The 21402-nt window shown below is 43.2% G+C and overlaps 1 protein-coding gene across 5 annotated transcripts in view; it reads right to left on the reverse strand.

The window, feature by feature from the left end:
• Positions 1 to 8924: 8924 nt before the first annotated feature.
• Positions 8925 to 21402, reverse strand: part of adarb1b (adenosine deaminase RNA specific B1b) — a 164779-nt gene continuing 152301 nt past the window's right edge. For 3 of the 5 annotated variants that reach the window (XM_031805485.1, XM_031805486.1, XM_020461596.2), the window contains 6 exons: positions 21038 to 21206; positions 20599 to 20750; positions 18882 to 19050; positions 14878 to 15059; positions 12948 to 13126; positions 8925 to 12720 (listed from right to left, as the gene is read on the reverse strand). In XM_031805485.1, coding sequence (XP_031661345.1) covers positions 12544 to 12720; positions 12948 to 13126; positions 14878 to 15059; positions 18882 to 19050; positions 20599 to 20750; positions 21038 to 21206 — 1028 coding nt within the window. In that variant the 3' untranslated portion in view covers positions 8925 to 12543. The remainder of the gene's footprint in view (positions 12721 to 12947; positions 13127 to 14877; positions 15060 to 18881; positions 19051 to 20598; positions 20751 to 21037; positions 21207 to 21402) is intronic. The other 2 variants (XM_031805487.1, XM_020461597.2) reach the window with 1 other exon arrangement.

A 21402-nucleotide genomic window follows, 5' to 3' on the forward strand; every position in this document is an offset into this window, starting at 1 on the left:
ACACACACAAGGTCGCTGGGAATCCTAACTAATGAATAACAGAAAGAGGGGTGGAGCTGGGAAGCAGAGGAGAGAGCAGGCTTGCGATGTGACTCGCCACATACATCAAGTCTGCTGAGCAGAAAATGGAAATGTGGGCCGTGAGTGAGTGTAGGTTGCTTCCATTGTCCCCTGGACGAAATCCAATGATTTATCATTTCTCTCAGGGGCATTGGTGCCCTCTCACACAATCATACACTGTTGTATAATTTATTGAAATGAAAGATTACACTGAATACGATGAGGACATTCCACAAGAGATCACTGATATTACATTATCGAGGCAAACATATTTAATTAGCTCAATTAGCTTTTGAGTCTCTGGACAAAACATTCTCAGACACAGGGGAAACAACCACAAAATCACAGGGCAAACTACCCCCCCCTGGCCAGGTATAAATATTCAGTCCTGTCCCCATGTCCCAAACTTTATGTAGCAAGGCTAAGTCACTGTGGTCAGGGTCAATGTGGACATGATGGAGGAGGGGAACGCAAGAGTCCAGGAAGAACCAACACACCTCCCACACCATATACTCCCCTCCATATGTATTTGGAAGTGAATGGTGAATAATGTATTTTACAACCTATGTTGTGATAATTGCGTTGTTTGCTCTATCGCCCACTCGTTCATACACCACCGTGACATACAATAAGGCCGTGACAACAAAAAGACATCTGTCACACAGTGGCGGAATAAATTCAACTACACATAGGTTTGTTTCATTACAAAACCGGAATGCAAAATCCGTCCGGGAAAGTCTACAAAGCAATTATTGCATGTAAAAAAAAACGTTAAATTACCTGCAGCAAGGTCAAGCGAGCTAATGTATTCGACAGTTTACTAAACAACTTGTCACATCCTGACCATAGTTTGCTTTGTATGTTCTATGTTTTGTTTGGTCAGGGTGTGATCTTAGTGGGCATTCTATGTTGGATGTCTTGTTTGTCTGTTTCTGTGTTTGGGCCTGATATGGTTCTCAATCAGAGGCAGGTGTTAGTCATTGTCTCTGATTGGGAGCCATTTTTTTTAGGTAGCCTGTTTTGTGTTGGGTTTTGTGGGTGATTGTTCCTGTCTTTGTGTTTGTTACACCAGACAGGACTGTTTTTGGTTTTTCACGGTTCTTGTTTTTGTATATTGTTCATTTATCATCTTTATTAAATATGTATCTAAATAACCACGCTGCGTTTTGGTCTGCCTCTCCTTCAACAGAAGAATCCTGTGACACAACTACTGATTTAGAACCACAAGTCAGCCCAAAGACAACAGGAGCCCTGCCTCTGCTCTTCCAGCACCATTTCAACTTAAACATCATCAAATCAACAAGGATGCACAGTTGAAGTCGGGAAGTTTACATACATTTTTGCCAAAAACATTTAAACTCAGTTTTTCACAATTCCTGACATTTAATCCTAGTAAAAAATCCCTGTCTTAGGTCAGTTAGGATCCCCACTTTATTTTAAGAATATGAAATGTCAGAATAATAGTAGAGAGAATGATACATTTCAGCTATTAGCTCTTTCATCACATTCCCAGTGGGGTCAGAAGTTTATATACACTCAATTAGTATTTTGGTAGCATTGCCTTCCACAAGCCTCCCACAATAAGTTGGGTGAATTTTGTCCCATTCCTCCTGACAGAGCTGGTGTAACTGAGTCAGGTTTGTAGCCCTCCTTGCTCAAACACGTTTTTTCAGTTCTGCCCACAAATTTTCTATAGGATTGAGGTCTGGGCTTTGTGATGGCCACTCCAATACCTTGACTTTGTTGTCCTTAAGCCATTTTGCCACAACTTTGGAAGTATGCTTGGGGTCATTGTCCATTTGAAAGACCCATTTGCGACCAAGCTTTAACTTCCTGACTGATGTCTTGAGATGTTGCTTCAATATTTCAACGGTTGGGATGGTCTTCTTCAGCTTGCAAGCCACCCCCTTTTCCCTCCGAACGTAATGATGGTCATTATGGCCAAACAGTTCTATTTTTGTTTCATCAGACCAGAGGACATTTCTCAAAAAATTATGATCTTTGTCCACATGTGCAGTTGCAAACCGTAGTCTGGCTTTTTTATGGCAGTTTTGGAGCAGTGGCTTCTTCCTTGCTGAGCGGCCTTTCAGGTTATGTTGATATAGCACTCGTTTTACTGTGGATATTGTCAATTGTCTAGGTGATGCGGGTAAGGAGGAGTCAGGCGCAGGACACAGAGATGAGTAATAACCGTCACTTTACTCAAAACCAATATTCCATAAAAGAGACAATAATCCAGGTCACAAAACCAAGGAGGAAACCAGAGGTTTAAATAGGGAACAATGATTAGGGAATGGAAACCAGGTGTGTATAATGAAGACAAAACAAATCGAAAATGAAACATGGATCGGTGGTGACTAGAAAACCGGTGACGTCGACCGCCGAAGGCCGCCCGAACAAGGAGAGAAGACCAACTTCGGCGGAAGTCGTGACAGATATAGATACTTTTGTACCTGTTTCCTCCAGCATCTTCCCAAGGTCCTTTGCTCTTGTTCTGGGATTGTTTTGCACTTTTCGCACCAAAGTACGTTCATCTCTAGGAGACAGAACGTGTCTCCTTCCTGAGCAGTATGACGGCTGCGTGGTCCCATGGTGTTTAGACTTGATATGCTGATAGAATTTAGGTAGCCTTGTTCTCAAATTTGCTTTGTTAAAATCCCCAGCTACAATAAATGCAGCCTCAGGAAATATGGTTTCCAGTTTGCATAAAGTCCAGTGATGTTCCTTGAGGGTCGTCGTGGTATCGGCTTGAGGGGGGATATACACGGCTGTGACAATAACTGAAGGTAATTCTCTCAGGAGATAATACCGTTGGCATTTGATTGTGAGGAATTCTAGGTCAGGTGAACAAAAGGACTTGAGTTCCTGTATGTTGCTACAATTAAATCATACAATTGAATCATGAAACATGCACCCCCGCTCTTCTTATTTCCGGAGAGATGTTTATTCCTGTTGGCACGACGCAGTGAGAGTCCAGGTGGCTTTATTGACTCCAACAGCATATCCTGAGAGAGCCATGTCTCCGTGAAACAGAGTATGTTACAATCTCTGACGTCTCTCTGGAAAGCAACTCTTGCCCTGATTCTGTCGACCTTGTTATCGAGGGACTGGTCATTAGCGAGTAATATACTCAGGAGCGGTGAGTGGTGTACACGCCAGTGAAGTCTGACCAGAAGACCGCTCCATCTTCCTCTTCTCCGGCGGCGTTGTTTTGGGTTGGCCTCTGGGATCAGTTCAAATGCCCTGGGTGGTGCAGACAGAGGATCCACTTCGGGAAAGTTGTATTCCTGGTCGTAGTGCTGGTAAGTTGACGTCGCTCTGATAGCCAATAGTTATTTCCGGTTGTCATTAATAATAAATCCAATCAAAGCAGCACATTGCTGTAAAACAATGCAATTTTATCTTTACTTGATGACAGACTCGGACAGGTTGTTTAGGTTGATTTTCTGGGCTAACAATGTAAGAAATAAAACATAAAAAAACTAAATACCGCAAAGGTTCCTAAAGACTAGAAGTGAGGCAGCTCACGTTGTCGGCGACATCCCTGCCCTCTCTGTCGGCGCCATCTCTGCACATTGTACATTTGGTTCTGGCACTGACCCTATATTTTATATATCGTCCTCCGTAATTTGTTGTGTTTTAAAAAATATATATTGTATGTGTATATATATATATATATATAAATATACTGAGTGTTCAAAACATTAATAACACCTGCTCTTTTCATGACATAGACTGACCAACTTGACACAACTCAACTGTGGGAAGTATTGGAGTCAACATGGGCCAGCATCCCTGTGGAACGCAGGGTCCATGCCCTGACGACTTGAGGCTGTTCTGAGGGCAGAGGGTGCAACTCAATATTAGACAGCTTATTAGGTACGCCCATCTAGTACCGGGTTGGATCCTCCTTTACCTCCATTTCTTCGGAACATGGCTTCTACAAGTCAGAAACGTTTCACAGGGATGTTAGTCCATGCTGAGGCGATGGTATCACACAGTTGCTGCAGACTGGACAGCGGTACACCACCGCCACCAGCCTGTACCGTTGACACCTGGCAGGCTGGGTCCATGGACTCCATCGATGCTGCTTACGCCAAATCCTGACTCTGCCATCAGCATGACGCAACAGGAATTGGGATTCGTCGGATCATGCAGTGTTTTTCCATTCCTCTATTGTCCAACTCCAGCTTGTCTCCTGGAGTTGCTTCTTCATGGTTTTAGCTGATATGAGTGGAACTCGGTGTGGTCGTCTGCTGCAATAGCCATTCCGTGGAAAGGATCAATGAGTTGTGCGTTCCGATATGCCGTTCTGCACACAAACTGTTTGTGGCCCGCCTGTTAGCTTGCAGGCTTCTTAATTCTCCTTCAACCTCTCTCATCCACTATCTGTTTTCGCCCACAGGACTGCGGCTGACTGGATGTTTTTTGTTTGTCGCACCATTCTTGGGAATGGTCACCACCCTGACCAAGGCCCCTCTACCCCGATTGCTTAGTTTGGCCGGGCGGCCAGCTCTAGGAAGAGTCTTGGGAAACCCTATATACACTGTCATGCATGAAAATCCCAGGAGGGTCGGCTATTTCTGAGATACTGTATTAGTTAACTATTGATTACCGCACTGTTGGGTAGAGCTTGCAAGTTAAGTATTTCATTGTACATTTCACTTGATCTTCAACAATTGTTTTCTGTGCTAGCTACATCTGGAAAATGTAAATAAAATGTGAATATTTCCTTTAACATTCTGTGTTTTGTCCATATTATTTTTTATCATTGAGGGATGTTAATGAATGCTTTATAAAGGCTTTATGGATTATAAAATATAAATGACATTACATTGACTGCATAGAATTCATGTACAGTGCATTCGGAAAGTATTCAGACCACTTGACGTTTTCCACATTTTGTTACGTTACAGCCTTATTCTGCGATGGATTAAATTGTCATCAATGTACAAACGATACCCCATAATGACAAAGCAAAAACAGGTTTATAGAAATGTTTGCAAATGTATAATAAATAGAAAACTGAAATATTACATTTACATAAGTATTTATACCCTTTGCTCAGTAATTTGTTGAATCACCTTTGGCAGCGATTACAGCCTTGAGTCTTCTTGGGTATGACGCTACAAGCTTGGCACACCTGTATTTGGGGATTTTATCCCATTCTTCTCTGCAGATCCTCTCAAGCTCTGTCAGGTTGGATGGGGAGAGTTGCTGCACAGCTATTTTCAGGTCTCTTCAGAAATTTTTGATCGGGTTCAAGTCTGGGCTCTGGCTTGGCCACTCAAGGACAAGTCTGATGTCCTGAGCGCTCAGGAGTAGGCTTAATCAAGGATCTCTCTGTATTTTGCTCCATCCATCTTTCCATTAATCCTGACTAGTCTTCCGGTCCCTGCCGCTGAAAAACATCCCCATAGCATGGTGCTGCCACCCCCATGCTTCACCATAGGGATGGTGCCAGATTTCCTCCAGATGTATCCTTGGTTTCATCAGAGCAGAGAATCTTGTTTCTTATTGGTCTGAGAGTCCTTTAGGTGAATTTTGGCAAACTCCAAGTGGGCTGTCATGTGACTTTTACTGAGGATTGGCTCCCATCTGGCCACTACCATAAAGGCCTGATTGGTGGGGTGCTGCAGAGATGATTGTCCTTCTGGAGCTCAGTCAGAGTGACCATTGGGTTCTTGGTCACCTCCCTGACCAAGGCTCTTCTACTCCGATTGTTCAGTTTGGCCGGGCGCCCAACTCTAGGAAGAGTCTTGGTGGTTTCAAACTTCTTCCATTTCAGAATGATGGAGGCCACTGTGTTCTTGGGGACCTTCAATGCTGCAGAAATGTTTTGGTAACCTTCCCCAGATCTGTGCCTTGACACAATCCTGTCTCTGAGCTCTATGGACAATTCCTTCGACCTCATGGCTTGGTTTTTGCTTGGACATGCACTGTCAACTGTGGGACCTTATATAGACTGGTGTGTGCCTTTCCAAATCATGTCCAATCAATTTAATTTACCACAGGTGGACTCCAATCAAGATGTAGAAACATCTCAAGGATGATCAATGGAAACAGGATGCACCTGAGCTCAATTTTGAGTCTCATAGCATAGGGTCTGAATACTTTTTCATTTGTAATATATTTGCAAACATTTCAAACTATCTGTTTTTCGCTTTGTCTTTATGGGGTATTGTGTGTAGATTGACGAGGAAAAATGGTTATTCAATCGATTTTAGAATAAGGCTGTAACATAACAAAATTTGGAAAAAGTCAGGGGGTCTGAATACTTTCCAAATGCACTGTATAGACCGTTAATGTTGGTATTATAGATCAGAGTAGCAAACGGCACAGTTAATTACTATGTAGTGCTTAGCTATAAATGCTTCATGAATGGGAAAATAGACTTGACTTTACATTGACTGCATGGAATTCATACATAGACCCATCATGTGTGCGATATAGACCAGTACGGCCACTTAAATGTCGTGTGTAGGAGGGCTGTTAATGAGTTACAAAATAGTTATGATATGACCCACAACTACATTATTTGATCTGTTAAATGTAACCTGAGGATTCATCCCTCTGGGGATCTTCATGAAGCATTGACCTTAGTGAGAAGAAGAAGTTAAGTCACAGGTGTGTACTGGCCAGAGGGGGAAATGGGGCTGGTACAGGCTATATATCAGCATACATTTATTTTGACGTATTCACTAACACTGGTATGGCAGAAGCACACTTTTGAGAACAGCCATAATGATGATACTGCGCTGTCATTGTAATGATGCATCTATTAAGATACCTAAATATGACCTCTTACATAGCATGACATGAATGTGCTACAGATATGCTTTGGATATATTTCATAAATCTTTAATATGCGGTTGGGACCTGTTATAACACATTCATAAAATGCTTATAGATGTGTAATGAATGCATTATGGAACATTTGATCTCATGAAACCTTCACAGTCACTTCCTGGAGTAGCTCAAACGGCACATGTTATGTTTCCATGTGACGTCATTTTAAAGGCCTTTGCAGACTGTGCGTCTTTTACGATTATCACTTCACATTGTTCGATGTTACCAAATACAAATCTTGATAACAAAAAGCCAGATTGTACGATTTGCTTCAGTTCTGCGATTGGCTTGCGAGGCTACTTCAACTGCAGTGGTGTATTTGATCTGCGTATGTGCCAGCACCAGCAGCGCAATCGTCAATTGATGCTTATGCTCTGGTGAAGTGTGTTTCGAAAAGCTGAACGTAGCAATGCATTTTAGAATTAGTTTTCACATACAAACTTTATATGTCCGAACTCAAATAGACTTCAGCAAAATAAAATGTTTACTTTGTTTGCTGATTTTGTGCATTTATCAAAATCCCATCAGTAAGCCTGTTTTCAGATGTGTCATCGAACTGATATATTCATCTGACTATTCACAGTAATAATTATTGATCCGTCACAGGGATCGGCTCGGAACACCAGCCACACTACACAATTAAGTCAAAACAAATGTTACACTCCCAGAACTTTGTCGGAGCCTATGACTGCACATAGTGGTACTTAGACCTTGTCACAACTGAACGAGCCAAGACGTCCGAAAATTGTTTACAACCTAAGAATTTGCAGACAACGTGGACATTTTGTCTGGGATGACAAAATCGTGCCACGAAACGGCTAAAATCGTAGTCAACAAAGGCCTTAAACTGACTTAATTTGGCTTCAATGCGCTATTGAGTCTTCAAAAAGGAATCGTGTCACGTGATCGATGGCTTTATCCATTCACATATACTGTAGTCATTGACACCCACACACTCAGGCAAAACGCATGCAGCAAAAGGATACCCAGAGCTAAACTATTACCCTTCTTACACCAACTGCAGCTATGTTCCCTTCAATCGCTTGCTGATGGAAGAAATTGAAGCGTGTTGATGTTATATCAGAGACTTGGTCACACAGTTCAGGAGGGGTTTGGGGACACTAACAGCATTCCAACAAAACAAAAAACAGCCTTGATGACAAAGAAGTCAACCACAATGTTACCAATGTAAGTATAGGTTTTAGGTCAAGGATTATTTGAACCCAAATCTCACTCCTAGCCACTGCTACCTTTGAGAGAGTAATTTTTTATTTATTTTATCAGATCCTAGTCCTAAATAATGGAGGACAGGAAGAGTTTCCTTTAGACTACTCGTGTACGTACACTGCCTTGGCTCGTCATTAGGCATGTTTTGATCGGCTTTCACAGGCTCAGTAAGAATTTGATATTTGTGTTTTATATGATCATGAAAATCATATCCCACACACCCACAACAAGTATTGATGCTGATTTTCATATCAATGTTTTTTTTTTGCCTGTTGATTTTATTACAGGACAACATTGATTTGGAGTTGTTCTTTGGAGGAACCGAATGCAATTCAGGGGCCACTGCAGGGGCTTCAAGGTCGAACACACACACACACACACACACACACAGTCAGAGACAGACAGACATCATACACACCTAGTCGTCACAGCATCACCTTTTGATGGCCTTGGCTAACCTCCAGAGCTATTTGTAGGTAAAACATGAAAGTGGAAGGAAAGCCCATGTCCACTAATCCCGTTGAACCTTGAGATTGACAGACCGACTGACGACAGAGTAACACCTAACAATACCATCTCTCTTCACAATGTTCTATGTGAAAATATAGCGCTTGTTTTAGATCTTGGCGTGGTTTCTTCTCGGCGTGGGATGGTGCAGAAAGATAAGGGCTAGATGGGAGGCTGCTTGCTGATAAGGAGTCTGTGTGTTTCATGGGCTCAATACGTTCCGCACAACAACAGTATACAACCACGCACACGTCGCAAAGAATGACACAACTTCCGCGAAAGAAAGTAAACTATGGTCTCCTTTATTTATTTTTTTGCTCATTTTAATATATCTATTTATCCGTTATTTTTCTACATACGAGTCCTTTAAAAGTATGTCGTCATGCTTTAGGTGCAGCTTCAGAGTGGGAGCACATGCAAGATGGTGGTCCGGGTACAGGTTGCACAGCGGACGTGGGGTGAGGAGGGTGGAGGAGTTCTCTGACCACCCGAGTGGACCACATAGGGACCACTTAACAGTCACCAGTCACCACGCGGTCAGGGCGGCCGACTGTCTTGACCAAACGACCGACTGGGGACTATAGACCACTGGGACCACTAGGTTATAAGGTTGCAGTTCAGCTTCTTGGAAATAGTTTCGACCTGTCCATTTTGGGGGACGGTTTGTGTCATGACATCATCGATTGACATCTTTAGTGCAGTCAAAAAAAATGAGGAACATACTATAGAGAAGCAGGCAGTCTTTAAAGAAAGTTTCAGACAGTCAGTTTATAAAGAGATTACGACAATGGGGAGAACAGAGGGGGAGGGGAGCCATTCTTTTTGCTCCCGTTCCGGGTTGGGCCTCATTAAAAAGGGCGTTGGGGGTTATATTGCTTGTGACCTTGATCCAGTTCTCTTGGCTGAGGCCTGCATCGTGGCATGGTTCCCCCTCTGTCGGTGGGGGTAGGGGGGACGTACATGATTCCGAACATACATTTGTATCACAAGGACACAGCAACACAGGACATTTGACTTTTGCTCTACAATGACTAGCAAATCTCTGGCCGTTGCAGTGAAAGAACCTGACTAGCTTTTTTAAAAGAGTTCTAAGTAAAGGACAAAAACAAATCAAATACATCCCAGCAGTTTCATGGGGGGGGGGGGGGGGGGGGGGGGAAGAGAACAAGAACTAGACAGTGAAGGAAGAATAGTTGCACAGGCATCACATTTTTAACCAGTATTAATCCTATCCCCATCATTCCACAGCAATATAACATCAGAGAGGTTCACAATATTTACACCTTGGTAATCAACAGCTACAGATATACTGAAAGAGCCCGACAAGTAAGATTCCATCACGAAGCTGGAATACAACAGAACACAAACCCATTGTTCTATACAAATCAAATAAATTGGTCAAATGAAAGTACAATAACTAAAACATTGTAATATTTTAATCAGCAATTTGTGTGTGAGAAACACAGGTGTTAAAAAAATAATTCCCATTTTTTTAAATTTTGTAGCTCAAAAGAAAATTGTGGGAAAACACAAGGACATAATCTTTGGTGAAGATTCCACAGCAATCTCTAATATCCTGTTATGACGTTTATCGAGCTGTGTCATGCGCACACACACACTCACCTCACTCTAGACATACACACACACGACACACACAATGCTGGGACTCAAACCAAACACCTTCCCCTGCTGTTTTGAACCAAATATATTGGATATAAAAATACACTAAGTAAAGAATATCTCATAATATCAATCCCTTTGCAGCGTGTCGGTTCAAATTGTGGTTTGTCACTGGCCATCAAGTGCAACGCACAACGTTCAATATTAAACAAATGTACAATGCTGATATTACAGGTATATGACCAAGTTGTCATTACTGGCATCCAGAGTTTATCATGTTGTAGAAATAGTTGAAATAGAAAAGATTAGCACACGGCAGACAGTGGAGAACAGGGCTTATAGAATACCCAGGTATATGGACCAATAGGACTTGGAGCGAGCATACACAGATTGGTCATTTGGTGGGTGGGTGGTACCAAACTCAGCTTTGTAAAAACTCTCATGCGTTTCTTTGTGTTCCCTTGGAAGTTTACTCACACAATGAGCAATCAGCATTCGTGTTGCCTTTAAAGGCCCAGTGCAGTTTTTCCTGTGTTTTATATCATTGTGTACAACAGCTGATTAAACTAACACTAGAAAAGTGTGAAACAATGTTGATCAGTGTTATTTCCTGATAGTTGCTGGTTGAAAATACAATCTACACAGGACTTTTTAATCAGCAGGTTTGCATGGGTGGGAGTTTTGGCTTTCCATGGTGACATCACATGCTGTAAATTGGTTAATAGACCAATAACAAAGAAAGTTCCAAACCTCTCTGCCAATAACAGCTAGTTTACTCCCAGAAAGTCCAACAAAATTCTTGCTTTTTGTTTAAAAAAAAATCTTTACAGTAAGGTACTTAATTGTTACCCGGAAACTATTTGATATTGATATAAAAACGGCTGCATTGGGCCTTTAAAAGGTATTTAAATGATGACATAAGCTCTTCCCAGCTCTCTATGAATGACATGACATATGGACTACTTTACACCTTCATAACAACCCCAGACACAAGATGTGTTATGTCACCTTACTTGTATTGTGTAGCATGACCATGACATATCAAACTGAGGTTGTTAACATAAGCATTTATAAATGCCCGGGGCATGGATGCATAATGTCCATGAGGCTCATGCTTATGAAGGTGTAATGTAGCTCCTATGCAGTGTCATTGATGGAAAGACTTCATTCCTGTCATTATTCAGTTACAGTGCAATCCTTCAATCCTCACAAAAAAAAGAGTCAATTTCAATTCTAAAAACAAAAGCCCCTCCCTCCCCAAAAACAAACACATACAAAGAGAGAAAACTGTTTTGAAGCTGCCTGTGCAGAAATAAGATGCTGGCATTCAAAATTCACTCGAGGAGATCCTGGTGGTTCCCTACCAAATCAGCTCTGCAGACCTCGGAGACAGTTCCCATGCAAAGCCATGGCTTAAGTCAATAAGAAAAAACGTGCAGCGCCTACCCAATCCCCTAAACTCCCTAGGCCAAAGGACTCGAGGGGAATCATCAACAGCCTCCACCAGGGCCCCTGTTCAAGTATGGAATAGGAATGGGAATGGTTTCAATGACCAACATCGTCATCAAATAAATAAATAAGCGTAAAATGTTCACAAGAGAATATTTCAAATGAATGATGATTCAATGACTGTAACCACCATTTTGGATGAGTATTTAGCATCATGTCCTATGTGCTTTTAATACAGGGGCAAGAATGTAATAAAATAGGAAAAGAAAAGGTCAAATCTCACAATACGTAAAAAAAATATACCATGAAGTCATACGGCATTTGGGTTTCCTAGTGAAATTATATTTAACTGAATGACAGAAATGGAATCCGGCCAATCATTGTACATTCTAGTTACAGAAGTACTTATATAGTAACTACATGGTATATGGACAACCTCATGTAAAATCTTACACAAAAAAAAAAGACTAAAAAGGATTCCAGTTTAAAATACCATACATTTTTATTGCCATAAGGACATAAAAAGGTATTTGAATTTTAGTTGCTTTAAAACAAACAGACAGACACAGCAAGTGATGACGTCACAGCGATGAGGAATGAGAGCAGAGTGATTGGGGACAGAGGGAGGAGGCCAGAACCACGTGCATTATTTCTCATACACACACTCAGACAGACACACACACACACACGCATGTACGCACACACACACGCACGCACACCCACACACGTGAAGTCTCAGTGGCTGGTAGATTCAAAGAGCCTCTCTCATGTCTAGAGAGGGGGGTTGGGGTGCGGTGGGTTGAGTGAAGAGGTTCCCCCCTAATCGCCTGATCAGGAGTTGAGGGAGAACTGGTCCTGCTCGATGGGCTTCTTCACCCAGGCCCCCAGGCCCGACTTGTGGAAGACCTTGATCAGCGTCTGCTTGGCGTTGTGGTACTCTACAGCCGCCTCCTTGGCGTCGTGGTACGAGCTGGGCTTGGACACCTTGATCCTCAGTGTGGATGACAACTGGTGTGGGGAGGGGAGCAAAACAGATGTTGAGATACGCAGAAGACTACTTTGAATAGGATATTGAGGAGCAACTTGTACAGTGCATAAACGTACAACCACTTGATCTGTGCTTCAGCTGGTCTTAATGCTGCCCACATCCTCTGTGAGTAGTGCTGATAGTCATAAACACAAATTCAAGGAGAGCCGTTGTGGTGTGTGTGTGTGTGTGTCGAACCATTCCGTACCTTGGAGTGCAGGCGAATAAAGCGGCTGTAGAGGGCGTGCTTGCAGAGGCGCGAGGCGCGCCCCATGTCGTCTTTGCCCGTGGTGGCGTTGATGACCTCCAGCGCCTGGTCGCCCACTGCCCAGTTCACGCTGAAGTTGGGCGCCTTGCCCGGCTGCCTCGCCTCTGCGTTGCTGATGCCTGGAATCACAGATAGCCACTCACTCAGCAGCTCTAACTCCACCTTCTAACAGTGAGCATGCAAGGCTGAGCCAATGGGATTCAATGACGAGCCCAGGCATTAACTCTGAAAGTTAACTCCCCTTTCTAAAAGCAAGCACGCAAGTCTAACCAACCGCAAATGTGACTCATGCCCGCTTTATCCTTCTGAGAGCAAGGCATTCACTCTGAATGAAAGCATATGACTCTTCAGGTTTTGGTGAAGGCTTCTCATCGTGGTTAACCCGAGCTGTTGCTCCACAAGCGAGGGCACGACGGGTCAAAGTCGCGAGTCTTTGTACAGTCTTTGTCCTAGCAGCATCTGTCAGAGATAGCGTTAACAAAATACCCATCAAAACATGATGCTACAATGTCCACCTAGTGTGTCTGGGATAAAGCCTCTATTACAGTACATGTGCTCCTCCAAGCAGGGGCCTAGAGAGAAGATAGATTGGAGGCATAAATCCTTCTTTCAGTGGAGGGTGTTAAACGCCTCGGTTCCTTTCTCTTCTGCAGTGCACTGGGCTGCCTGGCTGGGGGATTATGATTTAAAGGGCTAAATGCTGAGCGTCCACAGCGCAAAGCTCCTTCACGGCAAAACTCCCTAAAGCGGAAAAAAAGTTAATAACCCTCCCATTATCTCTTTACCTGCAGTTCAGGGAGTCATCGGAGGGGACAGAGAGGAGGAGGAAGAGGAGAGAGGGTAAGGTAGGCGGGAAGGAAGTTGAGTGCACCAGTTGGGACAGCTATTGCATTGTGTGAGATCTGGAGGGAGATCATGGCCATGTTCATTCAGGCACACCATAGAAACACATTTCAAAGCGCCGTGCAATGGAAAAAATAAAGGACAATATGCTGTTACTAGGTAGCCCTCACCCTGCCTTAGCCCCTAACCTGACAGGAGGTGGTTTGGACAGTGGGATGGAAGGGGGAATGCACATTATTTTAGCTGTATGTGCTATAGAACACATAGCCGGTTCCAAATGCCGCAAAACAACTTGACAAAGGGATATATAATGAAATATCACAAATAAAAATCCTGGAGTCAAATAAATATTTTGAGAATATCTAAACAGATCTGACCTTATAACAAATGGCTGCATGGATTCCACCGATTTGGCACAAAGGGCATGAAGTTATCCAAACTCACACAGGAAGGGTAAGTAAATGTCACCTCAGATGACAACTGCCGTGTTTCAATAAGACTACGGTAGGTGACCCATCTATGTGATTACCCACGGTCCTGCTGGGTATTTACCGTAGACATTTATACATGATTGGTGTTTACCCTTGTGCCTACTGTGGGTTTGCCCATGGAGTCACAGTGTCCGGTTGCATTGGTCTTCACACAGAAAGCGTGAGGAAACAGACAAGAGGCCAACTAAGCCTCCTCCTAGCCACCTAAGCAAAGTGTTGAAAGTATTGGAGTGTTTGAATGTGCATGCGGTGGCACTTGAGTTAGTCTAGCGTGGAGTGTTCTTTGGCATGAGTCTACGCCCGTGTCATGGGCATTAACCACCAAACGGGTGAAAAACGGGGAGGGACTGAAACAGGAAGGGACTACCTTCGACTCGTTTTTTTGTTTTCTGTGGCAAAACGTTTTAAAACATGTTCTGTTGCGTCCCCCAAAATGAACACGACCCTGAGCGCATGAGAGTCTAGGCGCTAGAGTATTGGGGGCGGGGGGGGCAAAGAAGTAAAGGAGTCGAAGTTTAAAGGTGAAGGGTACTGACCGCTCAGTAGAGGCCTGTTGAGGCTGAACTGTTGGGGCAGGTCCTCGATGTCGGCGATGCGCTGGTACATAGCCCGGGAGAGGTGGTCGGCGTGGTACAGGCTGCCCAGGATGATGCTGGAGAAGTAGATGGGCTCCGTGAAGTAGCTCATCAGAGATCCCTGGATGCCCAGCACGTTCCATCTGCAGCAGAGGGACACACACGCATAAGTACACACACACACACACACACATACGTACGTACAAGTGCGCACGCATAAAGACACAAACACTCCCGCACAAACACACACATAGGAATGGCTGCTCTGACTCGGAACTATCCAATTGCATTTATTTCACCCTACATTCTATGTTGTTACATTAGCCGTCCCATCTTTGCCATACATTTCCTTCCACACGCTCTATGAAGCTATACCAATTGCCTTGGCGAGCGACGACTTCGAAGAGGACACACGCAGGCAGACCATTACCAGATGACAGAAACAAGACCCTGACAAACAGCTTTGATAACTGCCGCTCCTGCCTCCTTCTGACCCGAGGCAGTGTGTGTGTGAGAGTGTGTGAAATTAAGCCACCGACTAGAAACGCAGTCAAGACATGAGTCTCGGAGACCACTCGTTTTCCAGTAGCCCCCGGCAGGGACGTCTTCCATATGCGATGGGGGGGTTGATAGTTGGACTGTATCATTACTGTTGTTCAGTCCATCCACCCACCCACCTCATTTGATTTATGTGATTTTGCCCCTTGTGATAGCAGCTAAACTCAGTGGCCATGGAGGCTCTGGGGTACACAATTAAAAAACATAATCAGACAAAACATACCACTGTTCTTGGTATACCACCACCTCTTTTCCAAAAACACGCATGCACATGTACACACACATACACACACACACACACACACCCCACTCCCCCACCAACGTACCACACACACACACACACACACACACACACACACACACACACACACACACACACACACACACACACACACACACACACACACACACACACACACACACACACACACTCGCCCACCAACGCACCACACACACACACTTCAGTGTTCTAAAGGGAGAGTGGCGACCAAGCTCAAGTGATTGGGGCTTTTGAGGGCCTTCACAATCAGTTGCTTTATCAAAGAAAAAGCAACTCTGGAGAGTAACACTTCTAATGAGCCAGGAGCAGGAGGGAAGGAGCCGTAAACTAGACCTCCATCACCTTAGCGCCGCCGGGCAGGCCATGTAATCCAAGGAGAAAGGTGTAAAAAAAAACACACTGAAATTGCAGGGCTAAGTCAAACAGAGCTAGTGCATTTAGGTAAATAGCCATCGCCGAGTCATTAATCATTCGTACAGGAAGAGATGGCAGGAGGGGCATTTTTTCTCCACCTCACCATTTAGTTGCAATGGTTAGGTTAGGAGAGGACCTGTTGTGTAGAGAACAAGTGTAGGGTAGTCTGTAAAGTGGTGACACTTTCTATGCCTTGCTCTAATCGGGCTATGAGCTAGGTTAGCTGTTAGTGCACATGCTACCTGTATACTGTCATCTTGAGTTACATAGTATAATAGCAAGGCCATTAATGCTTACTCAAAAACATTAGGTGTGTGACACTCCTGTTGGCATTGAAATTGGAGGAAGGGACTAGGAGGGAGAGTTACGGAGTAGATTGCATCGTACATTAATGGGGAGGGATAGATAGCTGCACCTTGACTGTGGACAGTGAGCAGGGTCATGGGCTGACTGCGAAAACACCCGGGTTGGACCCCATCAATTCAGCTGCCCCTGATATAGCCTGAATCCAATAAGACTGGGCCTGAACAAAGTGGGATATACAGGATAACTACTAGAAACTAAGTGCTATCCCTACAGTACCAGTCAAGAGTTTGGACACAACTAATCATGCCAGGGTATTTCTTTATTTCAATTTTTTTTTTTTGTATTGTAGAATAATAGCCAAACCCAGACGACGCGGTGCCAATTGTGCACCGCCCTATGGGACTATGGGTATCTGTAGTGACGCCTCTAGCACTGAAATGCAGTGCCTTAGACCGCTGTGCCACTCGGGAGCCCTATTTGACCAAGAAGGAGAGTGATGGAGTGCTGCATCAGATGACCTGGACTCCACAGTCACCCGACCTCAACCTAATTGAGGTTGGGTGACTGTGGTTTGGGATGAGTTAGGACCGCAGAGAGAAGGAAAAGCAGCCAACAAGTGCTCAGCATATGTGGGAACTCCTTCAAGACTGTTGGAAAAGCATTCTTCATGAAGCTGGGTGAGAGAATGACAAGAGTGTGAAAAGCTGTCATCAAGGCAAAGGATGGCTACTTCGAAGAATCTCAAATCTAAAATATATTTTGATTTGTTTAACATTTTTTGGTTACTACATTTGTGTTATTTCATAGTTGTGTTGTCTTCACTATTATTCTACAATGTAGAAAATAGTCAAAATAAAGAAAAACCCTTGAATAAGTAGGTTTGTCCAAACTTTTGACTGGTACTGTATAAAACAACTAACTGCTCTAGAAAACCAGGCCACTACACAACTTTGCAATCCTCCATTAATAATTTGTACAATATTATTGTTGTACTTGGATGTAATTTCTGCAGTCTATCATAGGCCAATCTAAACCAAACTCGCTGAAAACACACTAAATGATTGCAATTACAGAAGTACATCAATAACTAGTTTGACCAAACCGTTATTAATCAAGCATTAAGCTTTTCCTATCAATGATTTATATGTACACTAGATGACTATCAGTGGGCGCTGTTTTAAAGCCATCGTGCCTCCATCTTGACATATCCCCACCATCGTAAAAAAATATTTTGGAAGCTTTAGAAATGCATTTATTAATTAAATGAATGTAACATTTGTTTTTGCCACTTTTATTCTATTACAGACACCTTAATGCATAATTATATTTATTATGTGAGCTAACATAAAAATAAAAGATTAAGAAATACAAACAAATATTTTCCTTTAAGTATAATTTGTTGAAAGTACTAATGTTACTGTCTCCACTACAACAAAAACATACTTAAATACATGTCATTTTGTCCTTGAAACATTTAATTGAAATACTGTAGAATTCCATTCAAAACCTGCTCCTTGGTTTTGTCTAGAAGGTATACAGCTTTTGTCAAAATTGACTTTTCGTAGCAGGATTCGGAGAACTTACACAGAAGGTTAGGAGAATTAACGTTGCAGGTAAGGATAATTAGGTTAACGTTAGGAAAAGGGTTAGGGTTATCTAAAATATAAAAATAATTAAACTTTTGACGTCAAATTTGACAAAAGCTGTATGCGATCTAGGCATGACCCAACTTCTTCTGGGGAGTGCCAATACGGCCGAGCGGTGGCTTCAAAACCTCTCACTGGCCAATACATAGAATCAGCAATACAGGGTTAATATACATCAGTGATTCATATGCATTAAAGAGGCAACGCTGAGTCTGCTATATGGGTGGAAGTGGCTGATAGATACTCTACATCAATGCATGATATGTGTGTGTGTGTTCTTGTGTGTGTAGGTGAAGTTCTTTGGGGTAGCGGGTAGATATGCCAGAGCCCGCTGTCACAGCACACTGAAGGAAGACAGAGTGTGTGTGTGTGTGTGTGTTTTGACACCTCTTTATCTGTCTATTTCCGTGACATTACCACGGCACACATTGGCAGACACCACCATAACTTTATGGGTGAATCCGCACCCTGCACTAATATCGACTTAACGGACACCTTAACACAGACACCAATAGCCTAACTCTGGTTATATACTGCAGCTGTATCTACCACAACAGCAGCTTACTGACTGTAAGGATTCCACCTCCAAGTGCAAATACTGTGCAAGAATTAGAGTCAAATTCATATAAACTCTGTTTAATGTCCAATTAAATTGTTGAATTGAAACACACCACTTTTACGTGGTGTCTCACAATCTTGCCGGCTTTGGAGGAGGATATGTGAGGAAAAGGATACCAAAAGGGGACACAAGGCCATGTTACCTTGCGATCTTGTCACTGCAGGACATGGTGAGCAGCCTCTCTCCCTGCAGCACCCCGTCCCATGTCTGGATGGTATTGCTGGTCCTCACAGGGATGGTCCCCTCCCCAGACTCTATCTTGGTCCTCAGCTGGCCCCGTGCCTTCCGGTTGGGGTGGCGGTCTCCTTGGTCTGTGGGAGGGGGACAAGGAGAAGACAGATGGATGAATGGATTAACACTAAACCAGTTTCAGTCAGTTTCTGTATTTTCTTTGAAATGTATCACATAAAATCAACATTTTCATGAATGCGGTCAATAAGACATTGATGATCAGCACCAGAAATATATAAGCAATCCTGGCCGCCTGTACACTCTTAAATGAAATGAAATCTGCTGTGTTGACAATTTATAATGCATAAAATATTACACCAGGCAAAAGATGCATATACCAAAATTGTTGAGGATACATACACAAAAAAAGTCAAGATACTTGTTTCCATTGTGGTCTTCTAGGGCATGTGACACCAAATCATCTCGACAGTGCGAAGGGTACAAAAGACAATAACTTTAAATACAACTTCATTGTTATTAATCACAGCATTTCTACATGTTGGAAAGTAATTCAAAAAGGCTAACAAGCCTAATCAATCCACTGGCTAATTGTACAAGGGTATTTCCTTTTGTGTTTTTGCGTATGCCGGGAAACAATGTGACAGAAGCATTTATATGTGACATATAAAGAGGGTGAGTAATCAGAGAGAGCGAGAGAGAGAGGGAGAGAGAGGGAGAGAGAGGGAGAGAGAGAGAGGGGGAGAGAGAGAGGGAGAGAGAGGAAGAGAGCGACAGAGAGAGAGAGAGAGAGAGAGAGAGAGAGAGAGAGAGAGAGAGAGAGAGAGAGAGAGAGAGAGAGAGAGAGAGGGAGAGAGAGAGAGAGAGAGGAAGAGAGCGACAGAGAGAGAGAGAGAGAGAGAGAGAGCGAGGGAGGGAGAGAAAGAGAGAGAAAGAGAGAGAGAGGAAACATGGACAAAGATCCACTAATTAACAGACTTGTTGAAATGGGTTTGTAATACGCATTTGGACATTCAAAATGAAATTCTAATTAAATGAATCCAGGCATAAGAGGAAAACATACAGGAGTTAATTGAATAAAATAAACAAGCTCCGATATGGAATTCTCAACAAGCGTAAGATTAAATAAGAAAATGTGTCAGCCAGCTAAGTGAGGAGAATGGAGACTGAGCTGACGTGGGGGTTGATTGAGTCTGGCTGTCACATGGGACAAGGTCACTAAAGATGGCATGCCACCAAAACTAATGGGACGGCCCTATATGTACATGTTCACTTAGCGTCGAAATTTAAGCCATTGACATTATAAGCTTACAGTCATATGGAATCAATGAGTGAATCACAATAAGCCTTGCATTTAAGAGATAGTTCAGCGAATTGCATTCGGTTAAGAGCAAGTAGCGTATGGTTGGAAATGCTGTTTCCGTGTTTATATGAAGGTGTATCACAAATGTATCAATGAGTATAAGATTCAAAGCTTCATATAAACTTAATGGCAGAACGCATTCACATCGAAGAGCATCGTGCAGGCGCTGGATAGCCTGACATATGCACCTGATGAAGAAGGCATGAATCATGCCATCATTGTACATTGTGGCACAGAAGGGTCAGCAAGAGGTTTGGTAACAGCTACTACTATCACAGGTAAGCGGGGAGGAGGGTGCGCCTCATACCTTCCATGCCGGCCTCATGCGGCGAGAAGATGCGTGCGTCTCCGCAGGGCGAGGTGCTGATGTAGAGGTGGAACTGGACGTTGTCCTTTAGCCGGTAGCCACGCTTGTCACAGCGCATGAAAATAGACTTCTGCTGCTCCTCCTTGTTGTTGCTAGGAGACAGAGGGTGAAAGGGGGGAGGGGTGCAAAGTGTTGGCAGTGGCTCCAAATGTCACAGAAAATAAAAACAACTAAAAGAAATCCGCTGAAGCAAGAACAAAAAAAGGAATTCCATGCTGCAATTTAAGCAACATTGCAACAGTGAACTCAATTTTACGACTAAATGCAAATTCATCTTTTACTAGGACTTCATGATCCACTGAAGGCTTCAACAAACAAGACTCTAATCAAAATGGGAGCCATTTTGTGTGTTTGTGTTTTCAATGGCCTAACTTCTCACCTTAGGAAGTGCTCTAGCTGGGCGTAGAGGTACCGGATGAGCGAGCGGCGGGCGATAATCTCTGCGTGGCAGTCGTTGAGTGCCAGGCCACGGTCGCTCATGTACTCGCCATTGATGCACTTGGTGCCCGTGGAGACGCAGATCACTTGGGCCTCTTTCACATCTGTGCCTAGGGGTGGGGATCAGAGAGGTTCAAAATTCACCTTTACATTCAATAAAAAGCCATTTGTGTTTATTGTTTCTACTTTTCTATCATTATTCCATTTCATTGACATTTTATTATATTTTTGATGAGGGTTGATGTAGGTTTTTAGAAATGTGTGTACTCGTGAAATTACATTTTTGTAAATTGTATGGAGTAAATT

The sequence above is a fragment of the Oncorhynchus kisutch genome, linkage group LG26 (assembly GCF_002021735.2).
Source record: "Oncorhynchus kisutch isolate 150728-3 linkage group LG26, Okis_V2, whole genome shotgun sequence".
Taxonomy (NCBI): domain Eukaryota; kingdom Metazoa; phylum Chordata; class Actinopteri; order Salmoniformes; family Salmonidae; genus Oncorhynchus; species Oncorhynchus kisutch.